This window comes from Astatotilapia calliptera, chromosome 6 (genome assembly GCF_964374335.1).
Source record: "Astatotilapia calliptera chromosome 6, fAstCal68.1, whole genome shotgun sequence".
Classification (NCBI taxonomy): domain Eukaryota; kingdom Metazoa; phylum Chordata; class Actinopteri; order Cichliformes; family Cichlidae; genus Astatotilapia; species Astatotilapia calliptera.
In genome coordinates, this window is record NC_137427.1 from 27,783,610 (window position 1) to 27,799,723 (window position 16,114).

Sequence of the window (16,114 nt, forward strand, 5' to 3'; positions counted from 1 at the left end):
AGCCAACACATCTCAAGAGACACAACTTTTACTTTGAAGGCGGACTCTGGCGGACCATTACACCACTAGCAAGAAGGTGACACAAGGCAGGATGAATTCATGCTTTCATGTCTTTTATGCCCATTTCGGACCCTGCCATCTTGATGTCACAGCAGAAATCAAAACCCATGAAACAAGGCAACCTTTTCTAATCTCCTGTTGTGCAGTTTTGGTGAGCCCATGTGACTTTCCGGACAGAAAAGCCCCTGGTGCAGTCTTCTGCTGCTCTAGACCATCTGGTTTGTGTTCAGAGATGCTCTTCTGCGTACCTTGGATGTAACCAGTAGATCAACAGTAGATCTACAATCTTCGGTTTTGAACACATCTCATCTTGAAGAAATTTCTTCAAATTTGCCAAAAGCATACACTTGGACCACAAACAATTTAATATTTGGAAGTCAAAGGTCAAAGTCATCAAGTCTTTATGTCTTCTTAATTTCAGCAATGCCTTGAAGGTAAGAGGTCGAAACACAAAGATGGGGACCAATAAACCCTGGTGGTAGCTAATAGTCCACGCTGACCTTCAGGCTCTGGGACATAACGAACCACATCTGTCATAATTAAGCACTGGTACATGATTTTTAAAGCTGTAACCAGAATTATAGGTCACCGCTTAGATGTCTGCATGCAAAAGCCGAGCAACAAAGGTTAATTAATCCCATGAATAAAGAGGAGAGTGAAAATAGGGAGAGAGACAGAGAGAGAGCAGAAACCAAGCGCGCAGCACGGATAGAGTTTCTCCCGGCGAGGGATCACTTTGACCTCCATGGATTCAGTTTCCCCTTCCTTGTGACTCACACGTCAAAGCTACACGCGACACGTTGATGCTACACAACGGTGGGAGCAACTATGATGCTTTTTCTTTTCTTTTTCTTTCTTTCTTTTTAAATTGTGGGATAAACTTATGGTGATCGCCGAGCGCGCACTGCGGTTCCTGCCTCGGGGCACCATGGGCTCGTAAGATGCCTTCTCTGTGGAAGCGGATAACATTCTCGGTGGCCTCGGCGCTCTGTATCGGCTCGGTGGTCCTCTTGGTGGTGGCTTTATCCACGGAGCGGTGGGTTACCGGGCGGATCCTCTGTAAAACCGGGGTGGAGATAGTGAATGCGTCAAATCCCGAGCTGGACCAGTTCATCGGGAGCATTTATTACGGATTGTTCCAGGGAGGAAAGACCAAGAGGTGCGGGCTCGGGGACAGGCGGTCCAAAATTTACAGTAAGACGATTTCAGACTTTTAAAACTACACCGATGCTGTCTTATTAGAGTAGAACAACACGTGAGCATCACTTTTGTTTATTTTTACAGGGGGGTTCACCCTGAACTCAAACTTTGTTCTTTTAGTTGTGACATGAGTATAAAACATTTACTAAGATATGATCATAGGCCTTACAAAGAAGCTGATTCTGTGAACTCAAACCACTTTTACACTCACAAAAATCAGCGTGTGGCCTTATTTTAATGAATATACCAAAATTTTAGGGTTTGGGTAGCAAACAAAATACTAAAATTATCTAAGTTTGTTTGCTATCCACAAATTTACATAATAATGTAGAGGGTTACAGCTCTACTTTTTATACAGTCCAACAGAGCTGACAAGATGCAGTATTTGATTCTTTCTGCTCTCTCCAGTTTTCCCAAAGCTTGTGCGGACACTGAACGGGGGCCTCCACATGATGGTGATCCTGTTCCTGCTGGTGGCTGTGGGTTTCGCGCTGGTCAGTCTGTCTTTCTGCATTTACAACGCACGCAAGGTTCCATACCAGAGCATCAAAGGGCACAAGGGACTCTATCTGTGGAACTTCATCGCTGGTATGTCCGGGTTGGTATGTCTCAGATGATGCATCATTTTGTTTCTTGTCCTTTCCCTGACTTGCCTGCTCCTCTGTCTGCAGCTCTGTTTGGTGCCCTGGGTGTTCTGTGCTTCCTGGCAGCTGTCAGACACCACAGTCTGACCGAGCGAGTGGCAAACTTTAGGGAGCACCTCTTCGTCCTCGTTGTCTTGGATGACAGTCTGGACTGGTCTTTCTGGCTCGGCGTAGGCAGCATTGCAACTCACTTTGCTGTCTGTGGAGTGGTCGCGATGAGTCGTATCAAGCTGCCCAAACCGGAGATCAAAAAACCTGAAGAACCGACTGTCTCTGCTGTGGACCTGCTGTACTGAAGAATATTGTTTTTTTGCATTTTCATCACTAATGATGGACAAGCGCCAACCGTCAAAACAAAACAGTGCCAGGGCCCTGTTCCTTTGAAGCTGTAACTGAGTTTTAGGTTAATTACAGCCAAAATTATGGAGTCATAACTACATAAATTAACAAGTTGGGACTAAAGTGGCGCCTAACTCACATACAAAGCCCAGGCAAATTCGTCCTTACCTTGATGATCATGCAGCTGTTTGAAATGACTAATGTATTAGTATAAATCTGGCTTTGATGCATATGGATTTATACATTGTTATATTTGATTTTTCAGAGTAAAAGTCAAGCTTAAAAGTAAACATGCCAAATCTCATACTTTGAATGAGTGCTGCAGTGTGCAGCACAGATCCTAAAGTCAGTATGAAAATATATATATTTTTCTTTTAAATAGTCGTGTAAATAAAGTGTTAATGTGTAATCCTATGTTTGTACATCATGAATTTAATTCAGACACTTCAAAGCTCAGCAATACATGTCTGCAAAAGAGAATAGAGGGTTACATTAGTTATGTCAATCATTCACACTAGAAGAAGATTCACTCTCCTTGGTCAGTCAGTTCATGCAGGAGACAGACATCGAGATAGAAGAGATGGACTGAATGAATGAAAAAGCTGCAGAGCGTCCATCCTGAATTACACCTTTTACCGCATTCATCATCTACATATTGTTTGCAAATACATGATTATTTTCCAATCATATTTATGTGTTGACAAAGACAGAGTAGTGTCTCAAGTACGTGGTCTCTGTCAGGTCCTTTTCTGATGCTTTTTAAAATTTACTTATTTCATTTTTAAAAAGTTTTAAATGCTGAGCTTGAGAGATTCTTAGCCGATGATGCAATAAATAATTGTATGATGTGTTTAAATAAAGGACAGTGCTTTTAAGTAAAGTCTTCCTATGCAGCTTTCTATGAAGACAAAAAAAGTTGTTTGTTAGCAAAAAAGTGAAAAAATTATTTTGAAAAAGAGTTCATGTTACATCAGCAGGTCGAACTATTTCAGAGTCTTCAAGATCCATTCTCCCTTCTTCATAGAAACGTGTGTTCAGGCGTCTGTATATAAGATAGCATTAAACATCAAGTGCTTACTTTTTTGTGACTAGTTTATGACTTCTCTGGACACCAAAGCTTTGTTTTTCTTCTTAAGAGATTGTCTACAGCAGGGGTGGACAATCTTCCCAAAGAAGGCCACATGAGAAACTGAGACTGTTTCTTACGCGGCCTGACATTAATTTGAACTTTTTCTAATTTACTGGACTGTCCCTCAAGAATAGTTTCTAATATGACCCCATTGGGAAGATTAACTACCCACCCCTGGTCCACAACATATAACGTCCGATATCCCTTCATTCACACACATATACACATGGTTTAATGATGTTAGAGAATCCCCTAAAAATCATTCCATGTATACAGTTAACTTTTATAATGGAGACGTGCTGTACCTACTACTAATATTGACCAGAAGAAGACTGATGATGCTTTTTAATGTCAAGCTTGAAAGAATATTTATTAGTAGATTCATGTTATAGTCAAAAATAAAAATACTGAAGATAAATACTGTGTGTGTTTTTATCTTTTTGCAGTTTATGTCAAGATTGTTTTACTTAGTGAAGTCAAACAAAGGCGATTGTATCAGTTTATATTACAGCCATTTTAACATACAAATAAGGAACCCGTGAAAACAAATATAAAGTGTTCATTAAAAGTATGAAGTTGCTACATGTTTTTCCAGCTTTAGGTCTTCTTAAACTGCTTTGATCGCCAAATAATACCACCAGTATCCGTAATACTGGCTCTTAATCAATTATCCATCTGCCGCTAGGTGGCGACAAAGCCCTCTCTCCGTCGTCTCACTGTGACGTACAAATAAACGCGACCGATCGGCTTCCTCTCGCACATGCTCAGTGTACGACCTTTAAAAGTGATTTATTTGGGCTCTCGGTGTGTGTGCAACAGATGACAATGTTTCTGGTGAGGACAGCTGCGCGGACGGCGGTGCGGACAAACTCCTGCAGGTCGTTTTGTGTCTCACACACTCAGCTGAGCGACAGAAAGGTGAGTTTAGCATCTGGTGACAGTTACATCATCATCATCACCACACGAGACTCATTCAGTTTCAGATCAGTTAGGCTCCGTGTGTTGGTTCAGATGCTCTGCAGGTTCATGCGTGAGAATGTGGCCGTCTGCATCTTTTATCATATTAAACGGTGTTTGTGTGTCTACAGGGTCTGGTGCTGGGAGTGTTTGAGAAGGAGGAGGAGGAGGAGGGCACTCTTCACCTGACAGAGGCGGCTGCAGGGTTTGACAAGTCTCTCTCCGGAAAGCTCTCTGAGCTGCTCAAACTGTGAGTCTCTTTTACCTGCAGACTGAGAGTGAACAGCATCCTTTGTGTGCGATTAGCCTCATAAACATTTGTATTTCCCAGCTCTGGGCCTGCACTCAAGAACGGCAAAAGCAGAGTATTTTATGGACTTCACAAGGTAACAAGGTGTGACTTTATGTTTATAAACCCCCGTCTACTCAGTCTAAGATCTCCTGATGAATGTTGTTTGTGTGTCTCCTGCAGGACTTCCCATGTGTAGCATTAGTCGGTTTGGGTAAGAACAACGCAGGTGTTTGTCGCACAGAAAACTGGGACACCAGCAAGGAGAACATCAGGCAGGCTGTGTCAGGTATGCCGTTGGTGTGTATAACAGAAGGAGTAAAGTGTTGTGCAATATGGCTTAAATGTGTTATGGACTGGTTCTTATATAGCGCTTTTCTACTCTATTTGAGCACTCAAAGATTTATACAACATTCCCCATTAATACAAGCATTTTTTTTTTAAACTTCAGCGAACACTTCATCAGCCAGGGATAAATCCACCAATCTTCTGATTAGTAGATTATCTCACCCATCTATCCATCCATCCTCTTCCACTTATCCAATACATGGTTCTGGTGGCATTCCTACATATTTCCAGTTCCTTATGATGGATCTCAAGGTGTGAGATATGCAATCTCTCCAGCGGGTTCAGTGTCCACCACGGGATCTCCTTGCAGTTGGGTGTGACTAGAAAAGCTCCATTTGGAGGCATCCCAACCAGATGCATGAACCACCTCAGCTGGCTCTTTTTTTTTTTTTCTTTTTTTTTTTTTTTCATCTATGACATATCCCAAAGTCATTGACCATTAATTTTATCAGCCACAAAGTTAACTCTGCCTTTTCTTATTCCTTCTGTTTGTTAATCAAACAGTCATGCTATAATAATCTGTCAGTGTGGAAACTGCTGTTATGCTTTGACACCCTTAGAAATGTTTGTACAAGTCTAAGGTGCGTTTGCGAATGAGTGCTTGTGTAATCCGTGTACTCTGGGTACTGGAGCATAGCACAGCACCTCTGAAATGCTTTGGATCTCAAAGTGAAAGTAAATTAAAAAAGTACATCCTCTGATTCGGACACGAATGTTACCTATCTTTAATGCCTCTGGGATGTTTAAAAGGTAAAAATAAATGCATCATATTTGACCTTTAGCTCAGAGGTAATGCAGATTGTCACCTTCAGGTTCTATTGCACAGAATTGCTTCTGTTGCATGTTACATCTTCATCTGCACTCATTCGGGTTTATGCTGAATTCGTACCTGGTTTGTTTCTGTCATTCATGCGCGTTCAGCTGGCTGCCGGTTGCTTCAGGACCTGGAGGTGAGCCACGTGGAGGTGGACAGCTGTGGTGATGCCCAGTCAGCAGCAGAAGGTGCCGTTCTGGGATTGTTTCATTATGACCAGCTCAAATCCAAGAAGAAGACCAAAGTAACAACGCAGCTTCACGGCAGGTAGATTCGAGAAACTGAAGCTCGCTGACTGTCAGAGGTTTTTAACGCTTTAAATACAGCGACATGCTACTTCCTGTGTCTGACTCTTCCTAGCGCTGACGTGGTTGGCTGGGAGAAAGGCATCGTGTATGCAGAGGGCCAAAACCTGGCACGGCTTCTCATGGAAGCGCCGGCCAATCACATCACGCCTACTGCTTTTGCCAAAACCATTGAAGAGAAACTGGCTCCACATGCTGATCGAGTCACCATACACAAGAGGTGAGTGTTTCGTTAATCATCATCATCATCCCCGGCACCGCTTTCAAAATCAGGAAGAAAAAAAAAATTCTTCTTCTTCTTCTTCTTCTTCTTCTTCTTCTTCTTCTTCTTCTTCTTCTTCTTCTTCTTCTTCTTCTTCTTCTTCTTCTTCTTCTTCTTCTTCTTCTTCTTCTTCTTCTTCTTCTTCTTCTTCTTCTTCTTCTTCTTCTTCTTCTTCTTCTTCTTCTTCTTCTTCTTCTTCTTCTTCTTCTTCTTCTTCTTCTTCTTCTTCTTCTTCTTCTTCTTCTTCTTCTTCTTCTTCTTCTTCTTCTTCTTCTTCTTCTTCTTCTTCTTCTTCTTCTTCTTCTTCTTCTTCTTCTTCTTCTTCTTCTTCTTCTTCTTCTTCTTCTTCTTCTTCTTCTTCTTCTTCTTCTTCTTCTTCTTCTTCTTCTTCTTCTTCTTCTTCTTCTTCTTCTTCTTCTTCTTCTTCTTCTTCTTCTTCTTCTTCTTCTTCTTCTTCTTCTTCTTCTTCTTCTTCTTCTTCTTCTTCTTCTTCTTCTTCTTCTTCTTCTTCTTCTTCTTCTTCTTCTTCTTCTTCTTCTTCTTCTTCTTCTTCTTCTTCTTCTTCTTCTTCTTCTTCTTCTTCTTCTTCTTCTTCTTCTTCTTCTTCTTCTTCTTCTTCTTCTTCTTCTTCTTCTTCTTCTTCTTCTTCTTCTTCTTCTTCTTCTTCTTCTTCTTCTTCTTCTTCTTCTTCTTCTTCTTCTTCTTCTTCTTCTTCTTCTTCTTCTTCTTCTTCTTCTTCTTCTTCTTCTTCTTCTTCTTCTTCTTCTTCTTCTTCTTCTTCTTCTTCTTCTTCTTCTTCTTCTTCTTCTTCTTCTTCTTCTTCTTCTTCTTCTTCTTCTTCTTCTTCTTCTTCTTCTGAGCACTGAATGTATTTATTTACATTTTTTTCATATTTTTTTTTTTTTTAAGTCATGGGCTGATCTGTTTTCTTTCATAGGGGAACTGATTTTCTTTGGACTTGTTCAATTGGTTGAACAAGATGTTACCATGTTTATATTGTGTAATAGACACACAGTGTTTAATTGATATAAAGAAAAAGCTGTGTGTGGCCTTTAGGCATGGCACATACTCTTATAAACAGATAAACAACAGAGCATCTTCAAAATAACTGCGCTTTGGCATCTAAGAATTTCCCCTCCAGGTTTCAGGACCCTTTCAATTCAGTTTCCAATTTCGTTGTACTATTGTACTAGGTATGACTGTGCAATGACAATAAAGATTTATCTCTTATCTCTCAAATTACTTTGCCTCCTCTCATCAGTTTCTAATCAAATACTGTACAAAATGGTCCCATTCCCCCGACTGAAGGCATATAAAAAATATTTTTTTATGCATCCATTCTTTTCCACTTACCTAATTTAGGATCAGAGGGGGTCTGGAGCCTATCCCAGCTGCCACAGGGCGAGAGGCAGGGTACACCCTGCACAGAATAGCCCCAATAAGTGAATTACTGTTGTATATTTGCCGATCCTGTTTTTGTTCTGAAGAGTAGATGAAGTAGAAGTGTTTTTGTCTAATAAACTGTGCCATTGTAGACCGCAGGCTTGGATCGAGGAACAACAGATGGGAGCCTTCCTTAGTGTGTCTAAAGGTTCAGAGGAGCCCCCTGTCTTCCTGGAGCTACATTACAACGGTTCTCCTGACAGTAAGCAGCCTCCGCTGCTCCTAGTGGGGAAAGGCATCACGTTTGACAGGTAACACACAGCAATACGGGCTGGGATCAGATACACCATACAGTGCTGTCTTTACGATTCTCTGTCTGTAGTGGGGGCATTTCTCTGAAGCCCTCTGCCTCTATGGATGCGATGAGGGCCGACATGGGCGGAGCTGCCACGGTGTGCGCCTCCATCGTCACAGCAGCATCTCTGAAACTCCCTGTCAACATTGTCGGTGAGCATCTTGATATTAAATACCCTGTTTGTTTGTTTTTTAAATTTATTTTTGTCATACATAATATGTGTAAGTCTGAGCACTTCACTGCCCTGATTCATTCAGGTCTGGCCCCCTTATGTGAGAACATGCCCAGTGGGAAGGCTACTAAACCAGGTGATGTTGTCAAAGCCAAGAATGGAAAAACAATCCAGGTTAGTGGAATCCTTAAATGGGCATCGAATTGCTACCTGAGTGTGCTTGTGCCAACACTGTGGCTCAAGTGTTAGAGCGTGCCATCTACCAGTCAGAAAGCTGATGGATCAATTTGCAAGAACTTGGAATTGCTTCTGAATGTTAGAAGGTGCTTGGACATGGATTAATGTGCTGTAAGAATGTGCTTGTGGCTGGTGTTTATTATTAAGGGGGAAAAAAATCCAAACCTACATGGCCCTGTGTGGAAAAAGTGATTTCCCACTAAACCTAATAACTGGTTGACGACCCTTGGCAGCAACAACTGCAATCAAGTGTTTGTGATAACTTTTCCAGCACTGCGGAGGAATTTTGGCCCAATGATCATTGCAGATCCCAAAGGGTTGATTCTGTTAGTCTGGACGTAGCGTTTTCAGTGGGAGAAATGATTTGTCACTCATCCAAATGACTTCTTCAGTCTCAGCTGACTGCAGGTTTCCCCAACCTTATAAACAGTATATTTGTACAATGACTGACACCAGCCCACTGAATGAACAATGGGCTGTGAGGTCAGTTCCTTTATCATTAATATGCAGATTGTAATGACCATTGATCAACAACCAATTAAGCCCAATTATTTGCAAAATTGTTGTAATTCAGCCCCACTGGAGGGTTTTCAAGCATGAGCTGCCTTTTTAAGGTCATGTCACAGCATCTCAATTGGATTCAGGTCAGGACTTTTGACTAGGCCGCTCCAGCGTCTTCATTTTGTTGTTTTTAAGTCATTCCAAGGTGGACTTGCTGGTGTGTTTTAGATCCTTGTCCTACTGCAGAACCCAAGTGCGTTTCAGCTTGAGGTCACGACTGGCTGGACAGCCTCCTTCAGGATGTTTTGGTAGACAGCAGAATTCATGGTCCTATTTACCACAGCAGTCCTCTAGGTCCTGAGGCAGCACAACAGCCCCAGAACATAACATTACCACCACCCTATTTTACTGATGGCATGATGTTCCCTTTCTGAAATCCTGTGTCGGCTTTATGCAGATGTAATGGAACACATACCTTCTAAAAATTCAACTTATGTCTCATCAGTCCACAGAATGTTTTCCCAAAAGTCTTGGGGGTCATCAAGATGTCTTTTGGTAAATGTGAGATGAGCCTTTGTTCTTTTTGGTCAGCAGTGGTTTTTTTCCTTGGATATGCCATGGATGTCATTTTTACCCACTCTCTCTCTCTTATTGTTGAATCCCGAACTCTGACCTTAACTCAGGCAAGTGAGGCTTGCAGTTCTTTAGATGTTGTTCAGGATCTTCTGTGACCTCCTGGATGATTCATCGAAGTACTCTTGGAGTAATGTTTTGAGGCCGGCCATTCCTGGGAAAGTTCGCCAGTGTTCCATGTTTTCTCCATGCCTGTATAATGGTTCTCAACATGGTTCATTGGAGTGCTTAGAAATGATTTTGTAACCCTTTCCAGACTGATAGATCCCGATTACTTTGTTTCAAAAGTGTTTCTTTAGATCATGGTATGATGTGTTGCGTTTTGAGATCTTTTAACCTGTCAGACAGGTTTTATGTAAGTGACCTCTTGATTCAACAGGTCTGCCAGTAATCAGGCCTGAGTGTATTTAGTGAAACTGAACTCAGCTTTCCAAAAAATGTGGTTAATCACAGTTAATTTATGATTTAACAAGAGGCACAACTACTTTTTCACACAGGATCGGGTAGGTTTGGATAACTTTTCTCTTTCACACCACTATAAGTACCAGGACATTTACTGCATGTGTACAGTTGTACAGTGTTTTTGTTTTTGTGTTCCAGGTTGATAATACAGATGCAGAGGGCAGACTGATCCTTGCTGATGCTCTCTGTTATGGACATGTCTTCAACCCCAGAGCCATTGTCAATGTTGCTACGCTAACAGGTAGGATTTCTTTAGCAGTTTGTTTACACGGTGACATCAAATTTTCTTTATGCTGCAAGACATTAATCATAGACAAATGTCAAAATCGTGGCGTATTTTGTCTTCAAGGTGCGATGGATGTAGCGCTCGGCTCAGCGGCAGCAGGAGTCTTTACAAATTCTGACTGGCTCTGGGAGCAGCTGCACAGGGTACTGCAGATACACGTTAAAACACGGTGTCTCAGTTCATCAGCTCTTCTGTTAACGTGTGTGTGTCCGTGTTTGTAGGCTAGTGTTGTGACAGGTGACAGGGTGTGGCGGATGCCTCTGTTCCAGCACTACACCAAACAGGTGACTGACAGTCAGCTGGCTGACCTCAACAACATCGGCAAGTACAGCCGGTACGTATCTGTGTCTCATCTCCTGTTAGAGGCATCGCTGCAGCAGAGAGACGTCCAGTCAATGCTCCAGTGTGCAATGAATTGGAATTTTTTTTCTTCTTCTCATGAGTGATTTCTTTTTAGTTCTGGTGGTGCGTGCACTGCAGCTGCATTCCTGAGGGAGTTTGTCAAAGCTCCTCACTGGGCTCATCTGGACATCGCTGGTGTGATGAGTAACAAAGACGAAGTCCCCTACCTGAGGAAAGGCATGTCTGGAAGACCAACACGTACACTGGTGGAGTTTGCTGCTGGTCTAGCCCACAATGGCTAAAAGGAGATGGACAACAAATATTGATTAGACTATTTCCCAATCTTCTAGCAAGACTCAACAGTGTAGGAACAGACCGAGGGCCAAACACGATGGTCAAATGCCACACAGTGTGAAACAGGCCACTGGATAAACTGATATAATTATATGAAATGGAGATATTTTTGTAAAACATCTGAGCTTCACTGTTTCCATAAACCACATGCATCAGTCTCAGACCAGTCCCTGGTCCTGTTGTCATCCTGAAGCTGTGTAGCATCAACAGTATTTTTTGTAGTATGAATAAATAAATTCTTACTGGTAAATAAAAACTGTTTTGTATGACTGTCACTGTTCAAACATGCTCTATTGAGAATGGATGTACACGGTGTACCTCATTATAGTCATGTGATGATTTATTTATTTATTTTTAAGAAAAGAAATGTGGACAGTACCTTGCTAGTTTAGGGGCAAGGCACTGCCCCCAGTTTTTTATTTAAATTATTTATTTTCTTTTATTTGAAGGATTCTGGAAACCTGGCTGCAGATTTGCTTCCACTCAGAGATGGCAAAATGAGTGAGCTGGCCTCTCCTCCTGGATGATACCTGACTCACTCGTCCCACAGGTGTTCGATGAGTTGGAGGTCAGGACTCTGCATCATTTGAGTGCACCCACACTAAAGTGGGAAAACCGTTTCTTTGAGGACAAAGACTTGTATGTAGGGGTGTTTAAACTACGTTTGCATTCCACTACAGTGATGCAGCTGCTGCCAATTTCTGGTACACAACTGTACAAAATATGAGACATTACTCAGAAGCTTTAATGTATATAAAGATATAGATTCCTATCATCTCTCAGGAGGACGCTTTGACTAAATTATGTCCCCCACAAAAAAGCAACAGACCAGAAAGATATTGCCACTGTGTCCCAAAAGATGTGCAAAAGGTTGTCCACCTAAGTTTGGCTAGAAAGCTCTGTAGACTGTATACGCATGCGCGGACTGTAGAGGGGAAAAACAATCGGATCAAGATGGCTTCGTCCATGAGTGGGATGTTTAGCGGCCAGCAGCCTCCTGGTGCACATCCTGTCGGGGGTCCCGGCGGACCGGGCCAGCCGAGTTTTGCTAGTGCCGCTCCCAGGACGCAAGGAAGCAACACGCTGGTGGATGAACTGGAGGCTTCTTTTGAGGTAGGAGTCTTCAGTGCTGGCTTCCTTTAGCTGTGCATGCTAACTGTCGCTAGCAGCTTTAGCCGGTTAGAGTTAGTGTTTGTTTGCTGGTGCTGTTGTACCGCAGGGTGTACCCATTTTACATTCAAGTCCTGTTCTTAAAATTATTAAAAATAATAATTATTATTATTATGAGCAAGTATTGTGGCGTGTAACAAAGTCCCAGCCTCGCCCCCTGTCTGTGCCCTGCTAATTAGCAGACACTTGGTAACAAACACACGGGCTGCTGTCTTTTTTTTTCTAACACCTAAAACACCATAATCCTCCCTCTTTGTCACTTAACTAAAGAAAAAAAGAAAAAAACACAATAGACACACACTTCACACATCATGTACATCTGACTCCTTTGTTGGTTTAATGCGCTATGCTTCTAGCATTAAGCTGGGCAAACACTGTGCGATTTTTTTTTCTTCAGTCGCGTCATTCAGCTCCTGCTCAAACTGTACGATTGAGTCGCAGGTATTAGAAGTTCGTAGGTCACGATACTATACGGCCCGATGCTCTGATGCGACCTGAGTGCTCATACTGTGTCTCTCGCTCTCCCTCTCGGTCTTTCATTCACACAGCCCCCCCATCATCAACTTTGCTAAATTGCTAATGGAAAACATTGAGCAGCAATGTCTATCCAACTCTTTTCACGGTTGTTGCGGTCGTTTTAATTTTGTGACGCCACGTCGAAATGTCTCGGCTGAGCTTGTGTCCAGACCACACGCTGCACTGCCACGCTGAGTTCTCTTTGCACAATATAAATTACACGAAGGATCTTCTCACATGCTTCTCACACCTTAGTTCTTCAAAAATAGCTGTGGTTTTATATTATGAAACCAGTTTCAGCATGTCTTTGGAAAAATTTACAAGATGACAAAGCTTGGAGACAGACCCGTACAAACACTTTCACACAAATGTAATCTCCAAAGAAAAAGGGTACAACCCAGATGTCCCAGTGGATATCCACAGATAAAGAGCTACTATCAAACCTCGCTGCCCGAATGAATGCCATTTATGTGCCAGGTGTTTATCACCTGACATCAGAAACCACTGTGAATAATGCTGCTGTCAGAGTAAATCTCTGCACCCAGTGACAAACACAAGAATGGAGCTCTTTAATGCAGACTGTATTTAAGTTTCACTAAGGCATAAACATAGAAGTAGTTCTAGTTACAGTTTTTTACTAGCATTGATGTCTTTATCGTATTTTTCCTCAGTTGCAAATCAACAGCATTGCTAATTTCTTTGTGTAGGTTGGGAGGCAGGTATTATTCACATATTTTAAAGTTTAATTAATCTATTTGGGGACAAGCAGTCTAGAAAACTGCCTGGACTCAAAGCTGGAACATCACTCATTCCACATCAAATCATCACTTTTTTTTAAAAGAACATTTTCTGCTTAAGCACCTTTGATTTGCTTGAAAGTTTCAGGGTTTGAAATTTATAATGATTGCTGTGAAATTTTAGCTTCATTTGTTAAATACTATTTTAGATATCTAGGCAGTCTGAGGCAGTGTGTGATCAGAAATATCTCAAAAACTTTAAAAAAATAAAAGCATGACAACGTAACAAGTATCAGTTCAACATTTATGGTACAGCAAAATAATTAAGGGAAAAGGGGATTAGTAACTCATTTCATGTGAATAGTTCAGATTTCCATCTCCACATGCCGTAATTAGCAGTCTAGTGCAACACGCTTACCCAAATACTACGACTGCTACGGCATGTTGACTACTGCCATGAATGCTGCAAGACTGTGAACTTGTTTGACTCCCCAAGGCAGATTTCAGGGTGAGAAAAAACATGCTTGAAGTGGGTCAACAGATCATTTTTCTAAAAAGTATCTGATATAGAAAGGTAGCATTTCACAGAAATCATCATACATGTCATAATAATGGATTGCATTTATATAGCGCTTTTCAAGGCACCCAAAACGCTTTACAATTCCACTATTCATTCACTCTCACACACTGGTGGAGGCAGCTACAGTTGTAGCCACAGCTGCCCTGGGACAGACTGACAGAAGCGAGGCTGCCATATCGCACCGTCGGCCCCTCTGGCCAACACCAGTAGGGTAAAGTGTCTTGCCCAAGGACACAACGACCAGGACAGAGAACCCAGGGATCGAACCGGTGACCTTCCGGTCATAAATGCGCTTCCCAACCCCCTGAGCCACGGTCGCCCCAGATTTTGGACCTTTGATCTTAAAAGTTTTAGCCAAATTTGAGATGGTTGAGCAGAATGTCTGTTATGATTTAAGAATGTTGTCTCTTTTTATTCTTTAGGCATGTTTTGCATCCCTGGTGAGCCAAGATTACGTTAATGGAACAGACCAGGAGGAGATTCGAACAGGTCAGTGAAGCACAACACTTTTATTTTCCACATTTCACATTTTAGTCCGTATGCTGACATGTGTTGTGCTTATTGTAGGTGTGGACCAGTGCATACAAAAGTTTCTGGATGTGGCTCGGCAGACTGAGTGCTTCTTCTTACAGAAAAGGCTTCAGCTGTCTGTGCAGAAACCAGAGCAAGTGGTGAAAGAGGTAAACTATTGCAATGAATTGGGTCCACTTATGTTTCCAATAAATTTCCTTGTTATTTGTGCAAAATAAAATAAACAACTAGTCATGAATGTATGTATTATTCATTTTTCTCAATTCGTCAACTTGTCCTCTCACTTCAGGATGTGTCAGAGTTGCGTAATGAACTACAGAGAAAAGAAATGCTGGTTCAGAAGCACTTGACGAAGCTACACCACTGGCAACAAGTGCTGGAGGATGTGAGCGGCCAGCATCGTAAACCCTCAGACCTTCCCCCTCCTGGACCGCTGGCCTTTCTGGAGCAAGCCTCTGCAAATCTGCCCCCTGCCCCTTTAAAGCAAAACTAACACACCACATGTACAGTCACATCATTTGAAACTGCCCCGCTCTCAAAATGTGCTGTTATGCATCCAGTGTGTGTAATAAACCGCCTGGAAACAGCAAAACAGTCGCTTGCCAAAATAAAGACTCTGCAAGGTTGGGATTGACCTGAGTCCGCCAAGGCTGGCTGGAGATGACACAGAAACAAGATATGTGAGCTTGCATTCATCAGTTGTGTATGCCTCATTTGAAGTAATCGGCAAATAAAGTCTGGATTTGAAGGATGGCAGTGTAATGTGACTGTATCTAAAACAAAGAGCACTTTCCTGCAGAAATGTGGGGAGGTTATTACAATATTTCTACAGTTTTTTTCCTCTGTTTTCATTTATGTAAATATTTTCATTGTGTATTTTTTTTTATTGTAAAAATAAAATATGATAATTTTTGAAACTATACTGAAGTCTTAGTTATTTTTTTTTTGCAGAGTGCATTTTGTGATATAGTGATTGAAACAGGTTTGACCTCGCCCTGTAAAATTTCCAAGGTGTACTCCTCGGGTTTATTGGTGGGTCACAAATGAGTAGTACTCAACCTCTAAAACTAGCTTTGCATCGTCTTCTGATAAAACACTGAACCGAGCCTTTGGTGCAAACCAGAGGGTCAGTGTTTAAATGGCATGGAAGGATAAAAACAATGGGTTGTGGCATTTTGGTTCGGTATTGATACTCCTTTAGAAATCCTTGAGTTTTGTGGAAATTAAGTATTACATCAATAGATGTAATACTTGATATAATAATACTAGACGCACATGAGACTGTTGCTCAAAAAACATAATTTAGAAATAAATTATTTGTCCTCTGTGTTTACATAAAAACAAAATAACATTGCTATCTTGGCATTTTGGTTTAAACAAATCTACCTGCCAACAGCTTTTATTCCAGGTCACCACTACACTGAGTCAGTAGTGAGTACAGAGCATTATGAAAGCATGTTGTCTCTGATGTAATTGGTGTCTTCACACCACAGCAGATTTGTTCTGCT

General features: G+C 41.7%; 3 protein-coding genes across 3 annotated transcripts; all 3 read left to right on the forward strand.

Annotated features, from left to right (window-relative positions):
- Window positions 1–855: 855 nt before the first annotated feature.
- clrn2 (clarin 2) lies at window positions 856–2,533 on the forward strand. Its single transcript, XM_026169370.2, has 3 exons — window positions 856–1,254; window positions 1,669–1,848; window positions 1,932–2,533. The coding sequence occupies exons 1-3, from the start codon at window positions 1,002–1,004 to the stop codon at window positions 2,198–2,200; spliced, it is 702 nt and encodes a 233-aa protein (XP_026025155.2). The 5' UTR covers window positions 856–1,001; the 3' UTR covers window positions 2,201–2,533.
- Window positions 2,534–4,087: 1,554 nt separating this feature from the next.
- Window positions 4,088–11,328, forward strand: lap3 (leucine aminopeptidase 3). Its single transcript, XM_026171428.2, has 13 exons — window positions 4,088–4,290; window positions 4,461–4,579; window positions 4,661–4,715; window positions 4,802–4,907; window positions 5,888–6,047; window positions 6,141–6,305; window positions 7,883–8,041; window positions 8,113–8,237; window positions 8,343–8,431; window positions 10,229–10,331; window positions 10,440–10,519; window positions 10,598–10,710; window positions 10,834–11,328. The coding sequence occupies exons 1-13, from the start codon at window positions 4,192–4,194 to the stop codon at window positions 11,018–11,020; spliced, it is 1,560 nt and encodes a 519-aa protein (XP_026027213.2). The 5' UTR covers window positions 4,088–4,191; the 3' UTR covers window positions 11,021–11,328.
- A 650-nt stretch (window positions 11,329–11,978) lies between these two features.
- Window positions 11,979–15,526, forward strand: med28 (mediator complex subunit 28). Its single transcript, XM_026171429.2, has 4 exons — window positions 11,979–12,185; window positions 14,498–14,564; window positions 14,643–14,755; window positions 14,896–15,526. The coding sequence occupies exons 1-4, from the start codon at window positions 12,027–12,029 to the stop codon at window positions 15,097–15,099; spliced, it is 543 nt and encodes a 180-aa protein (XP_026027214.1). The 5' UTR covers window positions 11,979–12,026; the 3' UTR covers window positions 15,100–15,526.
- The last annotated feature ends 588 nt before the right edge of the window (window positions 15,527–16,114 follow it).

Bases quoted from the DNA above. Each gene is read 5' to 3' on its own strand.
- med28 (XM_026171429.2), top strand. From the start codon at position 12,027: ATGGCTTCGTCCATGAGTGGGATGTTTAGCGGCCAGCAGCCTCCTGGT. The intron at 12,186-14,497 runs GTAGGAGTCTTC...TTTATTCTTTAG, and splicing joins AACTGGAGGCTTCTTTTGAG to GCATGTTTTGCATCCCTGGT. The intron at 14,565-14,642 runs GTCAGTGAAGCA...TGCTTATTGTAG, and splicing joins CCAGGAGGAGATTCGAACAG to GTGTGGACCAGTGCATACAA.
- clrn2 (XM_026169370.2), top strand. From the start codon at position 1,002: ATGCCTTCTCTGTGGAAGCGGATAACATTCTCGGTGGCCTCGGCGCTC. The intron at 1,255-1,668 runs GTAAGACGATTT...TGCTCTCTCCAG, and splicing joins CAGGCGGTCCAAAATTTACA to TTTTCCCAAAGCTTGTGCGG. The intron at 1,849-1,931 runs GTATGTCCGGGT...CTCTGTCTGCAG, and splicing joins TCTGTGGAACTTCATCGCTG to CTCTGTTTGGTGCCCTGGGT.
- lap3 (XM_026171428.2), top strand. From the start codon at position 4,192: ATGACAATGTTTCTGGTGAGGACAGCTGCGCGGACGGCGGTGCGGACA. The intron at 4,716-4,801 runs GTAACAAGGTGT...TGTCTCCTGCAG, and splicing joins TATTTTATGGACTTCACAAG to GACTTCCCATGTGTAGCATT. The intron at 10,332-10,439 runs GTAGGATTTCTT...TTTGTCTTCAAG, and splicing joins CAATGTTGCTACGCTAACAG to GTGCGATGGATGTAGCGCTC.